Here is an 18,936-nt window from a genome sequence, read left to right on the forward strand (position 1 = left end):
GATGTCCTTTCTGAGTTAAGCTGTGTGTGTAGAAATGACAAGAGGTTTTAGAAGAGGCGGTGAGTGGCAAGAACTGCTGCGGAAAGTGAGGTTCAAGTTCCAGCCCGAAAAGCCGACACGTTTCTGAAAGCTGTCTCAGTCGGAGATCTGGAGAAGGGTGGCAGGGACAGGACATGAAGGCCGACTCCCCAAGAAAGGGGGACCCTCTGCCCCTGGCAGCCCTCTGCGCTCCTGTGAGAAACCGCGAGATGCTGGAGCCACCTCTCCCCCATGTCGTGCTTCTCAACTTCAGCATTTCCAAAATATCTCCTCTGCGATATCTGCAACATCCCTGGACTGCATCTGCTAGTATTTCCCAGTAACTGTCTTTTTTTTTTTTTTTAAGATTTTATTTATTTATTTGAGAGAGAGACAGTGAGAGAGAACATGAGCGAGGAGGTCAGAGGGAGAAGCAGACTCCCCATGGAGCTGGGAGCCCGATGCGGGACTTGATCCCGTTACTCCAGGATCATGACCTGAGCTGAAGTCAGTCGTCCAACCAACTGAGCCACCCAGGCGCCCCCCAGTAACTGTCTTTAAATGGAATCCCCATAAGATGAAATTGGCAGGTACTTTAAGGGGAATCACATAACACAACTGTCAACAGGAATGGTGCATCATTTGCCTTGAACAAAAGGTAATCCACAAAAAGAAATACTAGGGAAAAAAGAAATATAATGGAAGCAAAGCAAGGTTTTCAATTCTAGCCAGATTCTGCTGCTGCCTCAGTAAGCGAAGTTCGAACACTCCAACCTTAACCTCTGATGAAAACCAAAACCAAAACATCAGGAACAATCTAACATGGTATATATCTATATACATAAAAATGAAATAAGTATTAAAAAGCAATACTCACCCTTCCTACTAGTTATGTGCTAAAATATTTTCTATTCTATATTTTTCTAAAATAGTGGATTTGATCCACTAAATGGATTCACCGTCCACTACTGGCTTGATCCCACGGTTTCAAAACCACTGGATTAGTGAATGTTACAGAAGTGTTAAAGGCCTACCAGTACCAGCCTGAGAGCTTCTCCTTGAACTTCTTAATACTCGAAAGATCTCTGAAAAGGAAGTAACTTTTTCACAGGGCAATTCATTGTTATTTCACACAGTATCAGTCAACCCCACCAACGGGCATGATGTCCCACTCTTTAGAATACTGACCGAGGATTCCGCTTGATGGGAGAAGGGGCTGTCCTCTCTTTGGGAGGGGAGAGGGCCAGGGCTGTCCTCACTGCCATCCCACCCAGGCAGGGACCAGCCCTACCCAATAACCAGAAGGGTCATCGTGGTAGACGGGCCTTACGTTTCAGAATTGCAGGATAAGCGTCCTGGACCCCATGCATCTGTCCAACTCCATTAGTATCCTGTGACTCCTGTAACAGATCAGCACAAACCTTTTGGCTTAAAACACTAACATTCTCTTATGGTTCAAGAGGCCAGAAACTTGGAATCCATTTCAGTGGTCTCAAGTTGTTGGTAATGCTGGTTCCCTCTGGAGGCCCCAAGAGTCTGTTCTCTAGCTCTTCCCAGCATCCGGTGGCCACCTGCATGGCTGGTTTGGCCCCTTTGCCATTTCCAACATGCACTGTTCCTCTCTAAGTCCGTCAGCACACCTCCTTGTCCTCCTCCCCCCGCCTCTCCTTGTAAGGACCCTGCGATTGCACTGGGCCTACTGGATACCCTGGGATAATCTCCCCATCTCAAGGTCCTTAGCTTAATCACACCTGCAGACCTCCTTCGCCGTATGAGGTAACACATTCAAAGGTTTGAGGGACAGGAGCAGACATTTTAGGGGTCATCATTCAGCCGGCTGCAATAAACTAAGAAGGACCTCGTCCCGACCAGGGCAGGTCCCAGCCAGGGCAGAGACAGGAGCGGAGAAGAGCTCTGGCCTTGGGTGGAGGCCTGGGTCAAGGTAAACGCTCATGTGGACACCAGGGCTTGAGCTCAGACTGACTCATAGGGAGCAAGCCAAGGCTGGAGGAAGATTTGGGATCTTTGGTATCAGCTGATGTGGAGGTAAACCAGAGCCCACCCAGGGCAGTGGGGAGCGGCGGAGGACCAACGCGCGGGCGATTGGCAACAAATGAGATTTATTTCAACCATAAGTCAACGGGCACAGAAAGGGGTGTGGCAGCCCGAGGAGCTGAGGCTTCTCAGGGTGTGGGATGAGGCTGACGGGCCAGGTCTGGCCACCACCCGGGAAATGCAGCCCAGCGACTCTGGGAAGGTCAGTGACTTCAGCTGCCAGCTCAGCATGGGCCTCCAACAGATCAGTAAGTGATTTCCTTCAAACCTGAGGGAAGGAAGCACACAGATGCTGTTAAGAGATGCACACCAGAGAGCAGCACAGGCAGACAGAAGTGGGAGAATGAGGCCCTGCTGGATACCTCCTCGCCGCAGCTCTGCGCTCCCGAGTGTAAGAGGAGATCATCCACAAGGAAGCAAGCAGTTGGACGAGGCTGTGTTTACAGGGATTTTGAAGGGATTCAGAAAGCACTGCCACCGTTTATGGGCTCTGCGGTTAGGACTGGAAGTCTACCTACTTCGCAACGGACCCTGAGCAAATGCGGAGACAGGACGATCTGCACCTCGCACATACAGCTGCCACAAAGCAGCCCCCGACACAAAAATGGGTGTTGTTGGGTGTTGTTAATTTATAAAAACAAGAATCAGCTTAATAGAATTATAAACAGACTACATTTCCAGAAGTGTGGCAAAGTTGAGTCGATTCAGGCATAGTGTCATGACAGAAGCTTTATAAGCCAAGAAAATTATTCTCATGAGATTTTCTCACTGCGAGGGAAAAAGGCTGTTATGATACCAAGTGGAAAAGATCAGGACTCCAAATACATAAGCACAGAAATTCAATTCTGCTAAAAACAAAACATTGCTAGAAAAAGAGTGGAAGGAAAAAGTTACCAGAGGTCATCTCTGAGTGACATGCAGCTGATTTCTTTTTTCTTCACTGGTCTTTTTAGATGTTTCCAAAGTCTCTATTAAGAATGACAGTTTGGGGCGCCTGGGTGGCTCAGCCATTAAGCATCTGCCTTCAGCTCAGGTCATGATCCCAGATGCCTGGGATCGAGCCCTGCATGGGGCTCCCTCCTTGGCAGGAAGCCTGCTTCTCCCTCTCCCACCCCCCCGCTTGTGTTCCCTCTCTCGCTGTGTCTCTCTGTGTCAAATAAAATCTTAAAAAAAGAAAAAAAAAAATGACGTTTTAAAAACTGGAGGGGGGGGCAGACAACAGTATAAAACCCCACTAAAAAATTCTTTCAAATAAAAAGACAAATTTAAAAGGATTTTGTGGGCTGAACTGCTGGGTAAATCTATAAACTACTGGAACACTAAGCCCCAGGGGGATAATTAACAGCCTCGTGTCAGCATGGAATGTTTGCAAGGAGCCGCCCCTGCTGTGTCATGTTCTGTATTTTGTCTGGACTCCCTGCCTAAGGCTGTATGTCTTTGGGCTAGTCTGCAGGGCAGTGCCCACGGGACACCTGAAGGGGGGCCACTCCAGTTGAGGCTACACTGGGATCTAAAATGGTCTCCACGGGGCCGGGGAAATGCTCAAGAGAGGACCCTGGAAGAAGCAAGACCCACGTAGGGCAGTTGGAAAGGAGCAACTAGGTCAAGACTGAAGAAACGAGTGGGTGCCTGGGTGGCTCAGTGGGTTAAGCCGCTGCCTTCGGCTCAGGTCATGATCTCAGGGTCCTGGGATCGAGTCCCGCATCGGGCTCTCTGCTCAGCAGGGAGCCTGCTTCCCTCTCTCTCTCTCTCTCTCTGTCTGCCTCTCCATCTATTTGTGATCTCTCTCTGTCAAATGAATAAATAAAAAAATCTAAAAAAAAAAAAAAAAAAAAAAGACTGAAGAAACGAGTAACACTGAACAAGGATCCATGCTCACGCCACAGCCTCCCTCTGCCAGGCGAGGGGACGTCACCTTCATCACAGAAGGTAAGGGGAGAAACTCGACCCGCAGTTCCATGGGTTTGCTGGAGACATGCAGGACAATTTGCGTGCCTGACCTCTAGTAAACCTGGTTATAAGGTGATTCAAAAGACAAACACTGGTTACTTTTATTAAGATGATTGCTCTAAACTCTGACGGTGTTTTCCCTTCCAACAGAGGAAATGGCAGAGGATACCTCTAAAGGGCTATGGGTTTGTCTATGGAATTGTCTGAACAATTCACCTGCTTTCTGTGCTATAAAAATAGAGGATATGACAGCTCATTTTCCACCTACTGCTCATGGACACACGTGTCTGATACGCCAGTTCTTTCCAGGTATGTCTCACGGCGCTTTGGAGTCAAAAGGTCCCCATTTCTAGGGCAAATCAACAGAAGTAAAATCATGTACCGAGTTCATGTCCTCCTTTGGTTGCCCAACAAAGGCAGTAATGCTGCATGAGCTGTTCGAGAAGCTCCATTTCATCCAGGAATTCAAGTGACTCTATTCTGTGGGGAGAACAAAAGTAGGGCAACATCAAGTTCTACAATTATAAATGAAGATGATGAGCCGAAGTTCATGGATATGGAAAGGTGCTCATCTTATACTAAGAGGAAAGAAGCATGGTGTAATACAGTACCTATGATGTGATCTTTATTTAAAAAAAATACCATAAACTGGGGCATCTGGGTGGCTCAGTGGGTTAAGCCGCTGCCTTCGGCTCAGGTCATGATCTCAGGGTCCTGGGATCGAGTCCCGCATCGGGCTTTCTGCTTAGCAGGGAGCCTGCTTCCCTCTATCTCTCTCTGCCTGCCTCTCTGTCTACTTGTGATCTCTCTCTGTCAAATAAATAAATAAAATCTTAAAAAAAAATACCATAAATAAAGTCAAAAGATAAATGACAAACTAGAAAAAAAAAAACTGCAACACAAATGACAAAGGGTAGATTTCCTTTCTCTGTAAAGAGTTGTTAAACTTCATGAGAAAAACTTTTTAAAAACTCAGGTTTAAAAGACAGGTAAAAGACATATTCACCAGAAAAGAAAAACAAGACGCTTTCAATCTCATTAAAATATGAGATACTTTTTCAACTATCAGATTGATGAAGATCAAAAGAAGGCTGATACGCACTTTAGCAAGGACATGGGGGAAAGATACTCGCTGTTCTGTGTTTACCAGTCAGATTACAAAACGGTACAACCTCTCTGTCCAGCAACTTGATCTCCTCTATCAATGCTGAAAATGCACACCCTCTTACCAAGCAATTCTGCCTTTTTAATTTTTTTATAGATTTTTAAAAATTTATTTATCAGATAGAGATTACAAGTAGGCAGAGAGGCAGGCAAAGAGGGGGGGGGAAGCAGGCTCCCTGCTGAGCAGAGAGCCCAATGCAGGGCTCGATCCCAGGACCCCAGGATCGTGATCCGAGCCAAAGGCAGAGGCTTTAACCCACTGAGCCACCCAGGCGCCCCCCAGCAATTCTGCCTTTTAAAAAAATATTTTGCTTATTTATTTGACAGAGAGGGACACAGAAAGAGAAGGAACACAAGCAAAGGGAGTAGGAGAGGGAGAAGCAAGCTTCCTACTGAGCAGGGAGCCTGATTAGGGTCTCAATCTCAGGACCCTGGGATCATGACCTGACCTTCAGGAAGACACTTAACAACTGAACCACCCAGGTGCCCCACTCAGCAATTCTGCCTTTAAGATTTTGCCCTGTGAGGGGTGCCTGGGTGGCTCTGTTGGTTAAGTGTCTGCCTGCAGCTCAGGTCATGATCTTGGGGTCCTGAGATCAAGCCCCGCATGGGCTCTGGCTCCCTGTTCAGCAGGGAGTCTGCTTCTTCCTCTTCTTTTGCCCCTCCCCTGCTCATGGTCTCTCTCTTGCTCTTTCTCACGCTCAAATAAATAAATAAAATCTAAAAAACTTTTTTTTTACCCTATGAGTACAAAGATGTATATTCCAGAATATTCACTGCAGCATCATAGCATAAAACCTTAAGCAAGAAGAGCTGGGTTAAATAAATTAAAGCACATTCACACAATAGGATATGTAGCTATCCAAAAGAATGGGAAAGTCTATATGTATCGACACAGAACAGCCTCTACCGCTCATCATGGAGTTCAAAATGGAAGCTGTGTAGTCAATAATGTGCAGGGCACACTATTATCTACAAAAGGGACAGTGGGGGATACACATGCGTGTATACACATAAGTCTCCTCTGTAAGAATACACATGCGTGTATACACATAAGTCTCCTCTGTAAGAATACACATGCGTGTATACAAATAACTCTCCTCTGTAAGAATACACATGCGTGTATACACATAACTCTCCTCTGTAAGAATACAGTTGAAACTGGTAATGGTGCTTGTCTCTTGAGAGGATGTAGTAGTCCGGGAGGGAGGGAAACAGGATTGGAGGGCTGGTTTTTCTTTTTACTCTACCTTACTTTATTCTGTACATTTTCTTTTATAATGTGCTGGTATGAATTTTTTTCAAAAAAGCATTTAAAAATGTAAGCTTTAAAACATACGCACACACAAATATGCAAAACATGTAAAATAGATTAATACATTTGTTTCTGTTAAAATATGGGCACACTGTGGGCAATTCCAGGCATTTCCAAAAAGTATTAAGAAAATTTAAAATGATCCATATGCTCACCATTCACAACAGTGACTGCCAACACGCAGGTACTGCCATTAGTCCCGGCTGGCGGTGGGGAGAAGTGCTTACGTATGTGCATTTGCTACATGTGTTTCTGTGTGTTGTGTTTTTGTTCCTGTCCTGGTGGGCAGGCCTAAGGATCACATTTGAACTGAGAGTGACTAAGCGTACCGTACTTGGCTTGCTTCCTACCTCCTCTTACCAGAAGTCACACAAGGCAGATTTGCCTAACACCAAGTTCTACAAAACACCAACACCATAATGAAGGCTCCAGGATGCTTAGCACCAAGTTCAGTTCTTAGGATACTAGATTGTGAAGCCGTTCCCTCGACCGTGAACTCCAAGGCAGGCATATCTTTTGGTCTGTTTTGATCTCTGTTGTCATCTCTGTTGTATGCCTTGTGCTTAGGAAAGTACATGGTGCATAGCTGGTGCTCTGTATTTGTTAAAGAAACAGGCTTGCCTTAGATTTTTTTATACATAGTATCCAGCAGAAGCCCTTGGCAAATGTAGACACAAACTACCAGGTATTCAGACCTGGGAGGGCTCTGTGGCCTTGGGCAGACGGACCAAAGCCCATCCCACCTCTGGCAGGGATACACAGTGCTAGCTATACAAGGCCATGGAAACACGAGACAAATGATGGCCTAGAAAAAATGGGTTCCTGTGATGGCTACTGACAGTTAGAGACTCCTCCCGGGGCATCCAGACGAGCTGCCAGAGCATTTCCATTTTAGATGCCTGACCAGGGCTATTCAAAGTAGTCACCTTGAAAGTCAACTTGGGAGCAAGGAAAAATCTGAAAGATTTCAGAAAACAGAGACCTGATCACATGGAGACATCTCTTTCACAAACCTTCAAGGTCTTGATATAAGTATTTGGAAAAAGTAGTGGTTCTTCTAAAAATTAATAACAACTTCTGTGGAGAAGCAAGGTTTAAAATTCTAATTATCCTGTAAGAGACCTACACCTGTAGGTTCCCACAGGCAAGAGGAAACACAAACCAGGGAGCATAAAGTAACAATAAAATAAGAACTTAATTAAAGCTCGCACTAACAGTGCCCAGAGATAAATACAGTGCTGTTTGCAACAGGGAAATTAACGCACAACAAAAATAAACAATAAGGCACAACTAAACGCCCAGCTCTAGATGCAAATTTTTAACTACTATAAAATTATCACTAATTACTTCACCCACATATCAATATAAATACTAAGCATCATTGAACAGGACCTGGAAACCTTCTATATGTGGGTATATACTGGTATGTGAAGAGAAATAAAATCAATTGTTAAGTTTCTAAAAGAGGAGGGTGATTTATAGACCAATGCATGTATTATGAATCTACTGATTCAAAACCCAGGAACCTATATATCAATAAATATTCACCTCTTTTTACACACAGAAAAACACACCCCAACTTATTAACAACAGCAATTTCTGCATGTCAAACGCAGCTTAAAATGTGTTTTCAAACAATTTATTTTATAATTAAATTAAAATTTTGAACAGTTTATTTTATAATGAGGGGAGAAGTCTGCTTAAGAATCTGTGAGCAAGGGGCACCTGGATGGCTCAGTGGGGTAAGCCTCTGCCTTTGGCTCAGGTCATGATCTCGGGGTTCTGGGATTGAGCCCCGCATGGGGCTCTCTGCTTAGTGGGGAGCTTGCTTCCCCTTCCCCCTGCCTGCCTAACTGCCTACTTATGATCTCCCTCTCTCTCTGTCAAATAAATAAATAAATCTTAAAAAAAAAAAAAAATCTGCGAGCAGACCCTTTGGAAGCCCTTGGACAACATCATTCTGCTCCTCCTCCAAAACACAGGGATTGTGCAAAATTTCCACTTCCAGAGGGTGCTCTGGGAATGTTACAGGTGCGATTGCTTATTCTGACTAAAATAATCTGTGTTGTCATGGACCCTATCTCAGCAAGTGGCTAATAAGTTACTCTCAAGGTGCTATCAATGTTTAGTCTGTAATAGCAGATTAACTTCTTTCAAAGTAAGTCTAGTTAGAGTTTGAGGATTTGTTGTTGCTGTTTTTTTACATTAAAGAGAGTTATGCCTTTAATTCATAACTGTCCGCCGTGAGGCTAACTACTGCTGATCCCGCACCTGCTCACTTCAGCTTGAGGCAATCTGCTGTACAGTTCCATCATGTCGACTGCTGACGCCGTTTCCCACCCATTCGACAGGAGCCGTTCTTTCTAGAATGTGTGGTGGAGAGAAACGGAGAAGGTACAAGGCACTGGCGTACACATCCAAGACACTCTTCAAGCACATGAAAATTTCTCTTAGATGACTCCTCTTTTGAAAGCTTATCTTGGCCCCTACCTTCCTTCTCTTTACTTTGCAATTTTCTACACCAAACATGCACTGTTACAATGGGAGAGAGGTCCCCTAGGTATATTTAAAGAGAAGTACAGAAACTTCTCCAGGAGCAATAGTTTTGAAAGCATTCGAGTGGTAATGTGACGAAGACCTGTAAAATCTAACCTATTTTATGGAGGCAGGAAAAAAAAAGATATTTAGAAAAATCTACTAGATTCCGGCAGGGTGCCTGGGTGGCGAGTCAGTTAAGTGTCTGACCCTTGGTTTCAGCTCAGACCATGATCTCAAGGGTTCTGGGACGGAGCCCCGACTCAGGTTCCATGCTCAGTGTGGAGTCTGCTTGAGCTTCTCTCTCCCCCCACCCACCCTTCCTGCTCGTGCTGTCTCTGTCTCTCTCTCAAATAAATCTTTAACAAAAAGGTTTATTAGATTCTGAGAAACTTAAGGGAAATGTCAAGTACAAAGGTTGGACCATGTTTGGATACTGTTTCAAACACACCAGCTATATAATTTTTTTTTTTTTTTTAACAATTTAGGAGATCTGAACACACAATGGGCAGGGTGCTATGAAGGAGATCTGGTTGATCTGTGATCCCATGGGTAAGAAAGTCCTTACTGGCACGAAATTCATACTGAAATGTTTATGGGTAGAATGATATTTTACCTGGGATTTGCCTTAAAATATTCCCATGACAACACCAACACAAACTGGGGATAAATAAAACAATTTGGACAAAATGTGAATTACTGAAGCGGGCTGATGGGAAAAAGGGTGTTCCTTTTATCATTCCCTGTACTTTCATACTGTTAGAAAATCTGTATGATGAAAGTTTTAAATGCTGGGGTATAGAAAATGTCCACATGTATTTTCCACACTGAGGACTTGGCCTTCCCTAGCATGATGAACTAGTGGCCCCCGTGTAGCCCCAGCTTCTCAGATGTGCGAAGGGAAGATGCCCTTCCCTGGGTGGCTCAGGGCAACAGAGTCCCCACTCTCTGACCTGTGACTCTAACGACTTGCAGGTCTGCACTCCTGCCAGGTCACATTGTCGCCTCCGTAGGTTCTCGATCATGATCTGTCCAAACCGGTCATCCATGTTCACCTGGGAAGGGAAAGAGGAGGGTGGACACAGCCAGAAGGGTTTCTCTGCTTCCTGAATATGCAAACTAAGACATCAGCACCCTATTTCTAACCAGTCAAGGCCGACATCTGTTGATACCCAGGGCAGGTCACAGAACTGGGTGCAGGCACAGCATGCAGAGGTGACAAGGGCGTACACTGTGACAGCCTCTTGAAGGGCAACTGGATGGGCGGCGCTCAGCCTGGGAGGTGGCCACGCCACTGCCAGCACACTGTTCTGTGGGTTTACTCATGCGTGCCCGCAAGGGTGCGAGAATGTTTATGGCAGCATTACGTGTAACAGGAAGGACCTGGGAAGGATTTAAATGCCCTTCACCTGGGGTCAAAGAAATTCCAGCATGGTCATTTCATGGAATATTGCATGGCCATGAAAACAGAAAAAAAAGAGGTAGTACATGTAGATATAGACACAGACGCAGATATGGAATGATTTCATAGGTAACAAACTCTTGAAAGGTAAGGTACAGAGGAATGCGTAGAATATGCTCCTATCCACCTTTAAGGAAAAAAAAAAAACCTTTGTCTACATTTATATATGCACAAAATAATTCTGGAATCTGGCCATTTCGCTTCCCATGTTACAGGGCAAAAGTCCAGGGTAGGAGAGAGGCTTGCCTTTCCCTGTCCATCCTTTTGTAGTATTTGATTTTTAAAAAAAATTTTGCATGTAGTGTTACTTCTTAAGAACAATTTTAAACCAGTTTAAAAGACTATTAAAGTGTATATACACACAAATGCCACAAAACAGAATACAGTGTATATTATCATAAGGTATATGCTATTACCCTGTCACAAATAAAGTATCTAAACTTCATTGCTTTAATATATAGAATGATTCTCAGAGTTCCATGACAACGTTGCCAGACAAGAACCAGTATTACTCTCTTTTGCTGGATGTGTGAGGGTCATGGGGCACTAATGGTCACTGCCCACTATTTTTTCAGGATCGAAGTGTGTCTGTGAGCACACACTTCATCCTTTCACTCGCTGGGTTGGAATCGTGGCCTGACACTTTCTAGCTGTGAGGCTGGGTGGCTGTGGGCAAACTGTCTAATTCTCTGTGCTTCGGCCAACTTACCCACAAAACCTGGGGGGCTATTGTGATAATCAAGTAAGTTAACACATGCAAAACTTGTGGGATGTGCCTGCTATCTAGTCAGCAAATTTTACAAAGTTGCTATCTTCTTGTATCAGTACTGACAGGCTCATCATTTATGCGGTTTTTGTCATTTTAAACTACTGATCAGAAAGTCATGGAAGGCATGGGAATATTTAATACACGTGAGTATGCCAATGAGTTTGTATTTGTTAGAAAATTAAGTTAAATGTTTATTATTCACAAAAAGAGGATGGGAGGTGGGAACCGCGTCAGTTTAGGGATGGCTTGGACAATGGAGTTGACAATGGCACCTCTCCAGGCCTGCCCAAAGTGACAGGATCTGTGGTCAAATTTTACATTCATACCCTGTTGAATAAGACAAAACACGAGTGAGGGGCACCTGGGCGGCTCAGTGGGTTAAAGCCTCTGCCTTCGGCTCAGGTCATAATCCCAGGGTCTTGGGTTTGAGCCCCGCATAGGGCCTCTGCTCAGCAGGGAGCCTGCTTCCTCCTCTCTCTCTCTGCCTGACTCTCTGCCTACTTGTGATCTCTGTCAAATAAATAAATAAAATCTTAAAAAAGAGAGAAAACATGAATGAAACAAGGTAGACAAACCCAGATGAACACTCACAATGTGTGTCAAGCAGAATTCATTTTCCCCAGGCATAGTATCCTGCAAGCAAAGACAGATTCCCAGGATCTACAGAAAAGACAAATGAGGCTGGCTACTGTTATACCCATTCATGAGGACTGCAGACTGAGTCTGAGGAGTGCCCCCAATTAAAAAGAGGTAAGGAAGAAAACTCAACCAAGAAACACCTCTGTAAGAACCTGGCCTATACAAGAACATGGCACAGGGTGGCAAAACAGTGAACCAGGTCTAGCCTTAGATCTGTCCGTAGGTATGTTGTAGTGGGCAAGGCCTTGACTGCTCTTGTCTGTAATAAAATTTAAAAATAAAATGAGACTAAAAAAAAAAAAAAAGTAAAACCAGTAAAAGCAAAATAAAAGCAATAAAAATAGCTACCATGCGTGGGGGCGCCTGGGTGGTTCAGTGGGTTAAAGCCACTGCCTTCGCCTCAGGTCATGATCTCAGGGTCCTGGGATCGAGCCCCGCATTGGGCTCTCTGCTGAGCAGGAAGCATGCTTCCTCTTCTCTCTCTCTGCCTGCCTCTGTGCCTACTTGTGATCTGTCTGTCAAATAAATAAATAAAATCTTAAAAAAAAAAATAGCTACCGTGTATTCAGGGCTTGTCATTCGCCATTGCTACACATCATCTCATGAGTTCCCTTAATAATCCAGAGAAGTTTTTCCCTTTAAAAACAAGGCCCTGGGGGATGCCTGGGTGGCCAAGTCTGTTAAGCTGCTGCCTTCAGCTCAGGTCATCATCACAGGGTCCTAAGATTGAGTCCCACATCAGGCTCCTTGCTCAGCAGGGAGCCTGCTTCTCTCTGCCTCTGCCTGCAACCGTTATAAGGCCAATGCCTGCTTGTACTCTTGATCTCTCTCTCTCTCTGACAAATAAGTAAATAAAGAAATAAAATCTTTAAAACTACAACAAGGACCTGAGGCTCCAAGAGATCCAGAACAGTTCAGGCCTGCCTTGCAGCCCAATAGTGCCATAAACGCTCCTGTACAAATTAACTCTCTCACTCCTCACTACAACCCTACAAAGTCAGGACTGTTATTATTCCCATTTTTCAGATAAGGAGACAGGCACAGAGAGATTATTCAACTTGTCCAGGTCACACAGCTAAGCAGTCTACCTCCAGAGCATGGACTCCCAACCACCATGCAATTCTGCTGAAGGTCACTGAGCCAGGCATAAGAGCGAGAGCCGGGATTCAGACCCAAGCTGAGTAATTTTAAACCTCGAAAGCATAACCCTTTCCGCTAAGGCAGAAGAGTGGTGCAAACTCAGTGATCTCAGAGATCAGGAAATTTTATTCTCAAATAAAACCAAGACTGGTCTCGGACCAAGGTCCTGAAAAAGAGTTCTCAACTCTAACTCACACACCCACACAGTAACAAGCAACTGGCACCGAGCGGGGGACCGTCCCATCAGATGGGACATGGACACTCGGGTTCACTGTAGTCCTCACCACTCCTGCCTGCCTTATACTGGCCAACTTGATCCATGTGCATCACTCCTGCCTCTGAAGGAATCGGAGTCGGCTACCCCTCCACCCATAGGACAGCCCAAATTCCCTTCACCAAGGTCTGAATCTACAGTAAATACAATGATAAAAGGAGAACTCAGAAAACTTCTATTAAGGCCAAGACAGAAGTTTCAGACTCTGGCCGTAAGTTCGCTGGAAATCAAGAAATCAGGGGGCACATGGGTGGCTCAGTGGGTTAAAGCCTCTGCTTTCGGCTCAGGTCATGATCCCAGGACCCAGGGATGGAGCCGCGCATCAGGCTCTCTGCTCAGCAGGGAGCCTGCTTTCCTTCCTCTCTCTCTGCCTGCCTCTCAGCCTACTTTTGATCTGTCTGTGAAATTAAAAAAAAAAAAAAAAGAAATCAGGAATGCTGGGGATTGCCAGAATCAATGAAAAAGGAGGTATGTGAGTGGGCAGAGGCAGAAGGAAAAGAGGAAGCGGGAAAACATACTGAGGTTGCTCAGAGAGTGTTGAGCCACCACGGAAATAGAGGCAGAAAGCAAATGTCTCATGCTCCCACTTACCTGTTCATAGTTTATGAACATGGCGGGGTCAAAACTGTTGGCTGCCCACTTGAGAAGGTTGGCCGACTGCTCCGGAGTCATATAAACCAGCACACATTCGGCAATCAGGAGTGTTGGCAATCTTAAGAGAAGAAAAAAGGCACATCCACATGTATTCATCAAACCGACTCTCTAGGGATGACTGGGTGGCTGCGCTGGGTAAGCACCCGGCTCAGGTCATGAACTCCGGGTAGTGAGATCAAGCCCACATCGGGCTCCCCACTCAGTGGGGAGTCTGCTGGAAATTCTCCCCTCCCCCTGCACACATGCTCTCCCCGCCAAGAAAGAAAGAAAGAAAGAAAGATAGACAGATAGATGTCAAGTACACACTAAAAAAAATGGGACTCTCTAATGGCACCCATGTGGCAGTACTGGTGGGGCAGTAAAACTCTGTTTTTCACACCCCAGGAAAACAAGACACACTGAACAAGCACATCAACAGTCAATGTACTAATAGATGTAGAACACCATCGTGACCCAAAGTTTCAGACTGTAAAAAGGTGAGCAATGAGCAAGGATTTGTCTCGCTTCTGAAACAGTGTTAAAGGCACGTGGTGTTGTGTAGACATAGCTACAAATTCTCCTCTTCCCCTACCCCCGATAGTCCAAAATGGTGGAGGAGTAGGAGACCTTGGTTTTGGCTGGTCCCAGGAACTCAGTTAGAGAGCTATCACATCATTCTGAACACCCACAAACTCAACCGGAGATCAAAGCATAGCTGCAACTCTACAAATAGGAAAGGGACCCCTTTCTGCAAGGTAGGAGGTGCCGAGAAGTGAATCCGAGGCAACATACCGGAAGATAAACCGTGGGGGTTGGGGGAGCCTCCATAAACCGGCACCACAAAGCGACAGAGCAGCAGAGCACAAAATCGGAACTTTCAGACGTCTGTCCTGGCTCACTAGGATGTCCCTGCCTGAAAGGAGCTCCGGTGGTGAAGCAGGGCAGAATCCTGGGTAGGAGAGTGTAGTCTCAGGATCCCAGCGTCCCAGAAAGACTGGGGGTGCCTGAGTGTGGCAGAGCTCCTGGGCATCGGAGCAGGGAAGACGGCTGCAATCAGAGAGCCCAGGAGGGGGTTCTCAGCTTGGGGTTGCTAGAAACTGGGAACCAAGGCATGGTCAGGTGACTGCTCCCGGACTAGGGGCCCAGGAAGCAGCAGAACCACCACAAGAACCCCCTTCCTCCCCTGGGAGGCATGGCACAGGTGCACACTGCAGGAGTCGGCACAGTTTGCAGACTTGAAAGGGATCATGTGCCTGAGATAGAAATGCTCGGTCACAGGCTGGATGAGGATGGAGTGTGGTTGGAGACCAGGGAGATAGGAGTGATTGACTGCTTTCCTCTGAGGGCTCACCGATACCAGACTGGATAAAAAAGCAAGACCATTGAGGGCCACCCGGGTGGCTCAGTGGGTTAAAGCCTCTGCCTTCGGCTCAGGTCACGATCCCAGGGTCCTGGGACTGAGCCCTGCATCCGCATCCGGCTCTCTGCTCAGCAGGGAGCCTGCCTCCTCCTCCTCTCTCTCTGCCTGCCTCTCTGCCTACTTGTGATCTCTGTCAAATAAATAAATAAAATCTTAAAAAAAAGCAAGACCATCGATATAATCTCTGTCTGCAGGAGACTCATCTTAGACTCAAAGACACCTCCAGATTCAAAGTGAGGGGGTGGAAAACCATTTACCACGCTCACGGACCTCCAAAGAAAGCTAGGATAGCAATCCCTGTATCAGACCTATAGAGATGAAACCAAAGACCAATAATGGATGATGAAGGACACTATATCATAAAGGGTCTATCCAACAAGAAGATCTAACCATCGTAAATATTCATGCCCCTCACATGGGATCAGCCAATTATATAAGCCAGTTAATAACAAAATTAAAGAAACACACTGGTGATAATAGAATCATCGTCAGGGACCTTAACACGCCCTCACTGCCAAGGACTGACTGTCTAAGCAGAAGATCAACAAGGAAACAAGGGCTCTGGACGACACACTGCACCGGATGGACTTCACAGATACAGTCAGAGCATTCCACCCTAAGGCAACAGAATACACAGTCTTCTCGAGTGCACGTGGAACATTCTCCAGAACAGAACACCTACTGGGACACAGATCAGGTCCCAACTGGTACCAAAAGACTGGGATCATTCCCTGCCTATTTTCAGACCACCATGGTTGGAAACTGGAACTCAATCACAAGAGGAAAGTTGGAAAGAACTCAAATACATGGAGGCTAAAGCAGAATCTTCAACTTCAGGGAAACCAATGGAAATGAAAGCATAACTGTGCAAAATTCTGGGGATGCAACAAAGAGAGGGAAGTATCCAGTAATACAAGCCTTTCTCAAGAAACAAGATAGATCTCAGATACACAACCAAACCTGACACCTAAAGAAACTGGAGAAAGAACAGCCAATAAAGCCTACACTCAAGAGTAGAGCAGAAATCAATATAATAAAACCAAAAGGACAGTAGAACAGATCAATGACTAGGAGCTAGCTCCTTGAAAGAATTAGGAAGATCGATAATCCCCTGGACAGACTGATCAAAACAAAAAGAGCAAGGACCCAAATAAACAAAATCATGAATGAAAGAGGAGACGTCACAACCGCACCAAAGAAATACAAACACCCGTAAGGACGTATTACGAGCATCTATATGCCAACAAATTAGGCGATCCGGAAGAAACAGATGCATCCCTGAGATAGATACACGACCAAAACTGAACCAGGAAGAAATAGAAAACCTAAACAGACCCATAACCAGCAAAGAAACTGAAGCAGTAATCAAAAATCTCCCAACAAACCAAAGTCCAGGGCCAGAAGTCTTCCCAGGGGGAAATTCTACCAACGAGCTACACGAGAATTAATACCCAACCTTCCGAAGCTGTTTCAAACACCAGAAATGGAAGGAAACCTTCCAAACTCTTTCTATGAGGCCAGCATTACCTTGATCCCCAAACCAGACAGAGACCTCACCAAAAAGGAGAATTACAGAGCAATGTCCCGGATGAACATGGATGCAAAAATTCTCCCGAAAATACTAGCTAATAGGATCCAACAGTACGTGAAGACAATTCTTCACCATGACCAGTGGAATTTAATTCCTGGGATGCAAGGGTGGTTCGATGTCTGCAAATCAATCAATAGGGATAGACTACATAGATGAAGGAAAGGACAAGAACCATATGATCCTCTCAACAGAGGCAGAAAAAGCATAGGACAAACTACGGCATCCTTTCTTGATCAAAATTTCACAGTGTAGGGAGAGGTACATTCCCATATGGGAATGTACCTCAATATCATAAAAGCCATCTATGAAACGCCCACAGTGAATACCATTCTCAATGGGGAAAAAGAGAGCCTTTCCCTTTTCCCCTAAGGTCAGGAACACAACAGGGATGTTCAGTATCACCACTGCTGTTCAACATAGCACTACAAGTCCTAGCCTCAGCAATCAGACAACAGACAACAGAAAGAATAAAAGGCAGGGGTGCCGGCAAGGCTCAGTTGGCTACGTGTCTGCCTTCAACTCAGGGTCCTGGGATCGAGTCCTGTTGATGCTCTCTGCTCAGCAGGGAACCTGCTTCTCCCTCTCCCTCTGTCTGATGCTCTGCCTACTTGTGATTTCTCTATCAAATAAACAAATAAAATCTTTAAAAAAGTAAGTAAGAAAGAAAGAAAGAAAGAAAGGGCAAAGAGGACATGATACTCTATGTGGAAAACCCAAAAGACTCCACCCCAGAATTGCTAGAACTCATACAGGAATTCAGCAAAGTAGCAGGATATAAAATCAATGCCCAGAAATCAGTTGCATTTCTATACACTAACAAGGAGACAGAGAAAAGAGAAACTAAGGAGTTGATCCCATTTGCAATTGCACCCAAAACCATAAGATACCTAGGAATAAAGCTAACCAAAGAGGTAAAGGATCTGTACTCCAAAAACGGCAGAACACTTATAGGAAAGAAACTGAGGAAGACACGAAGAAAGGCAGAAATGTTCCACGCTCATGGACTGGAAGAACACATATTGTTAAAATGTCTATGCTACCTAGAGCAGTCTACATAGTCAACCCAATCCCTATCAAAATACCAGCAACTTTTTTTTTCACAGAGATAGAACAAATAATCCCCAAACTTGTCTGGAACCAGAAAAGACCCCAGACAGCCAAAGGAGTGTTGAAAAAGAACACCAAAGCTGGTGGCATCCCAATCCCAATCTTAAGCTCTACTGCAAAGCTGTAATCATTCAGAGAGTACTGGCACAAAACCAGACAAATGGATCAATGAAACAGAATAGAGAATCTGGAAATACACCCTCAACTCTAGGGTCAACTAACCTTTGACCAAGCAGGAGAGAATATCCAATGGAAAAAAGACAGTCTCTTCAACAAATGGTACTGGGAATATTGGACAGCTGCACGCAGAAGAATGAAACTACACTATTGCCTTACACCATACACAAAAATAGTCTCAAAGTGGACGAAAGACCTACACGAGACAGGAATCTATCAAAATTGTAGAGAACACAGGCAGCAAGTTCCGTGACCTCAGCTGCAGCAACGCCTTGTCAGACACGTCTCCAAAGCTAAGGGAACTAAAGGCAGAAATGAACTACTGGGACTTCATCAAGATAAAAAGATTTTGCACAGCAAAGGGAATAGTCGACAAAACCAAAAGACAACTGGCAGAATGGAAGAAGGTACTTGCAAAAGACGTGTCAGATAAAGGGACAGTATCCAAAATCTACAGAGAACTTCCCAAACTCAACACCCAAAGAATCATCTGATCGAGAAATAGGCAGAAGACATGGACAGACGTTTCTGCAAAGAAGACATTCCAATGGCCAACAGACACATGAAAAAATGGTCCATATCACTGGGCATCAGGGAAATACAAAGCAAAACCACAAAGAGATACCATGTCACACTGGTCAGAAAGGCTAAACTTAACCACTCAGGAAACGACAGATGTTGGCAAGG

The 18,936-nt window shown here is 45.1% G+C and overlaps 1 protein-coding gene across 4 annotated transcripts in view; it reads right to left on the minus strand.

Moving 5' to 3' along the window:
• Positions 1 to 2,121: 2,121 nt before the first annotated feature.
• LCMT1 (leucine carboxyl methyltransferase 1) overlaps positions 2,122 to 18,936 on the minus strand; it is a 56,323-nt gene continuing 39,508 nt past the window's right edge. Inside the window, exons 7-12 of one of the 4 annotated variants that reach the window (XM_059415089.1) lie at positions 13,913 to 14,033; positions 11,860 to 11,928; positions 9,991 to 10,092; positions 8,774 to 8,865; positions 4,406 to 4,503; positions 2,122 to 2,341 (exon numbers count right to left, since the gene is read on the minus strand). In XM_059415089.1, the coding sequence (XP_059271072.1) occupies positions 2,319 to 2,341; positions 4,406 to 4,503; positions 8,774 to 8,865; positions 9,991 to 10,092; positions 11,860 to 11,928; positions 13,913 to 14,033 (505 nt within the window). In that variant the 3' untranslated portion in view covers positions 2,122 to 2,318. Of the gene's footprint in view, positions 2,342 to 4,405; positions 4,504 to 8,773; positions 8,866 to 9,990; positions 10,093 to 11,859; positions 11,929 to 13,912; positions 14,034 to 18,936 lie in introns of those variants that run through there. The other 3 variants (XM_059415090.1, XM_059415091.1, XM_059415092.1) reach the window with 3 other exon arrangements.

This window comes from Mustela nigripes, chromosome 11 (assembly GCF_022355385.1).
Source record: "Mustela nigripes isolate SB6536 chromosome 11, MUSNIG.SB6536, whole genome shotgun sequence".
NCBI classification, from domain to species: Eukaryota; Metazoa; Chordata; class Mammalia; order Carnivora; family Mustelidae; genus Mustela; species Mustela nigripes.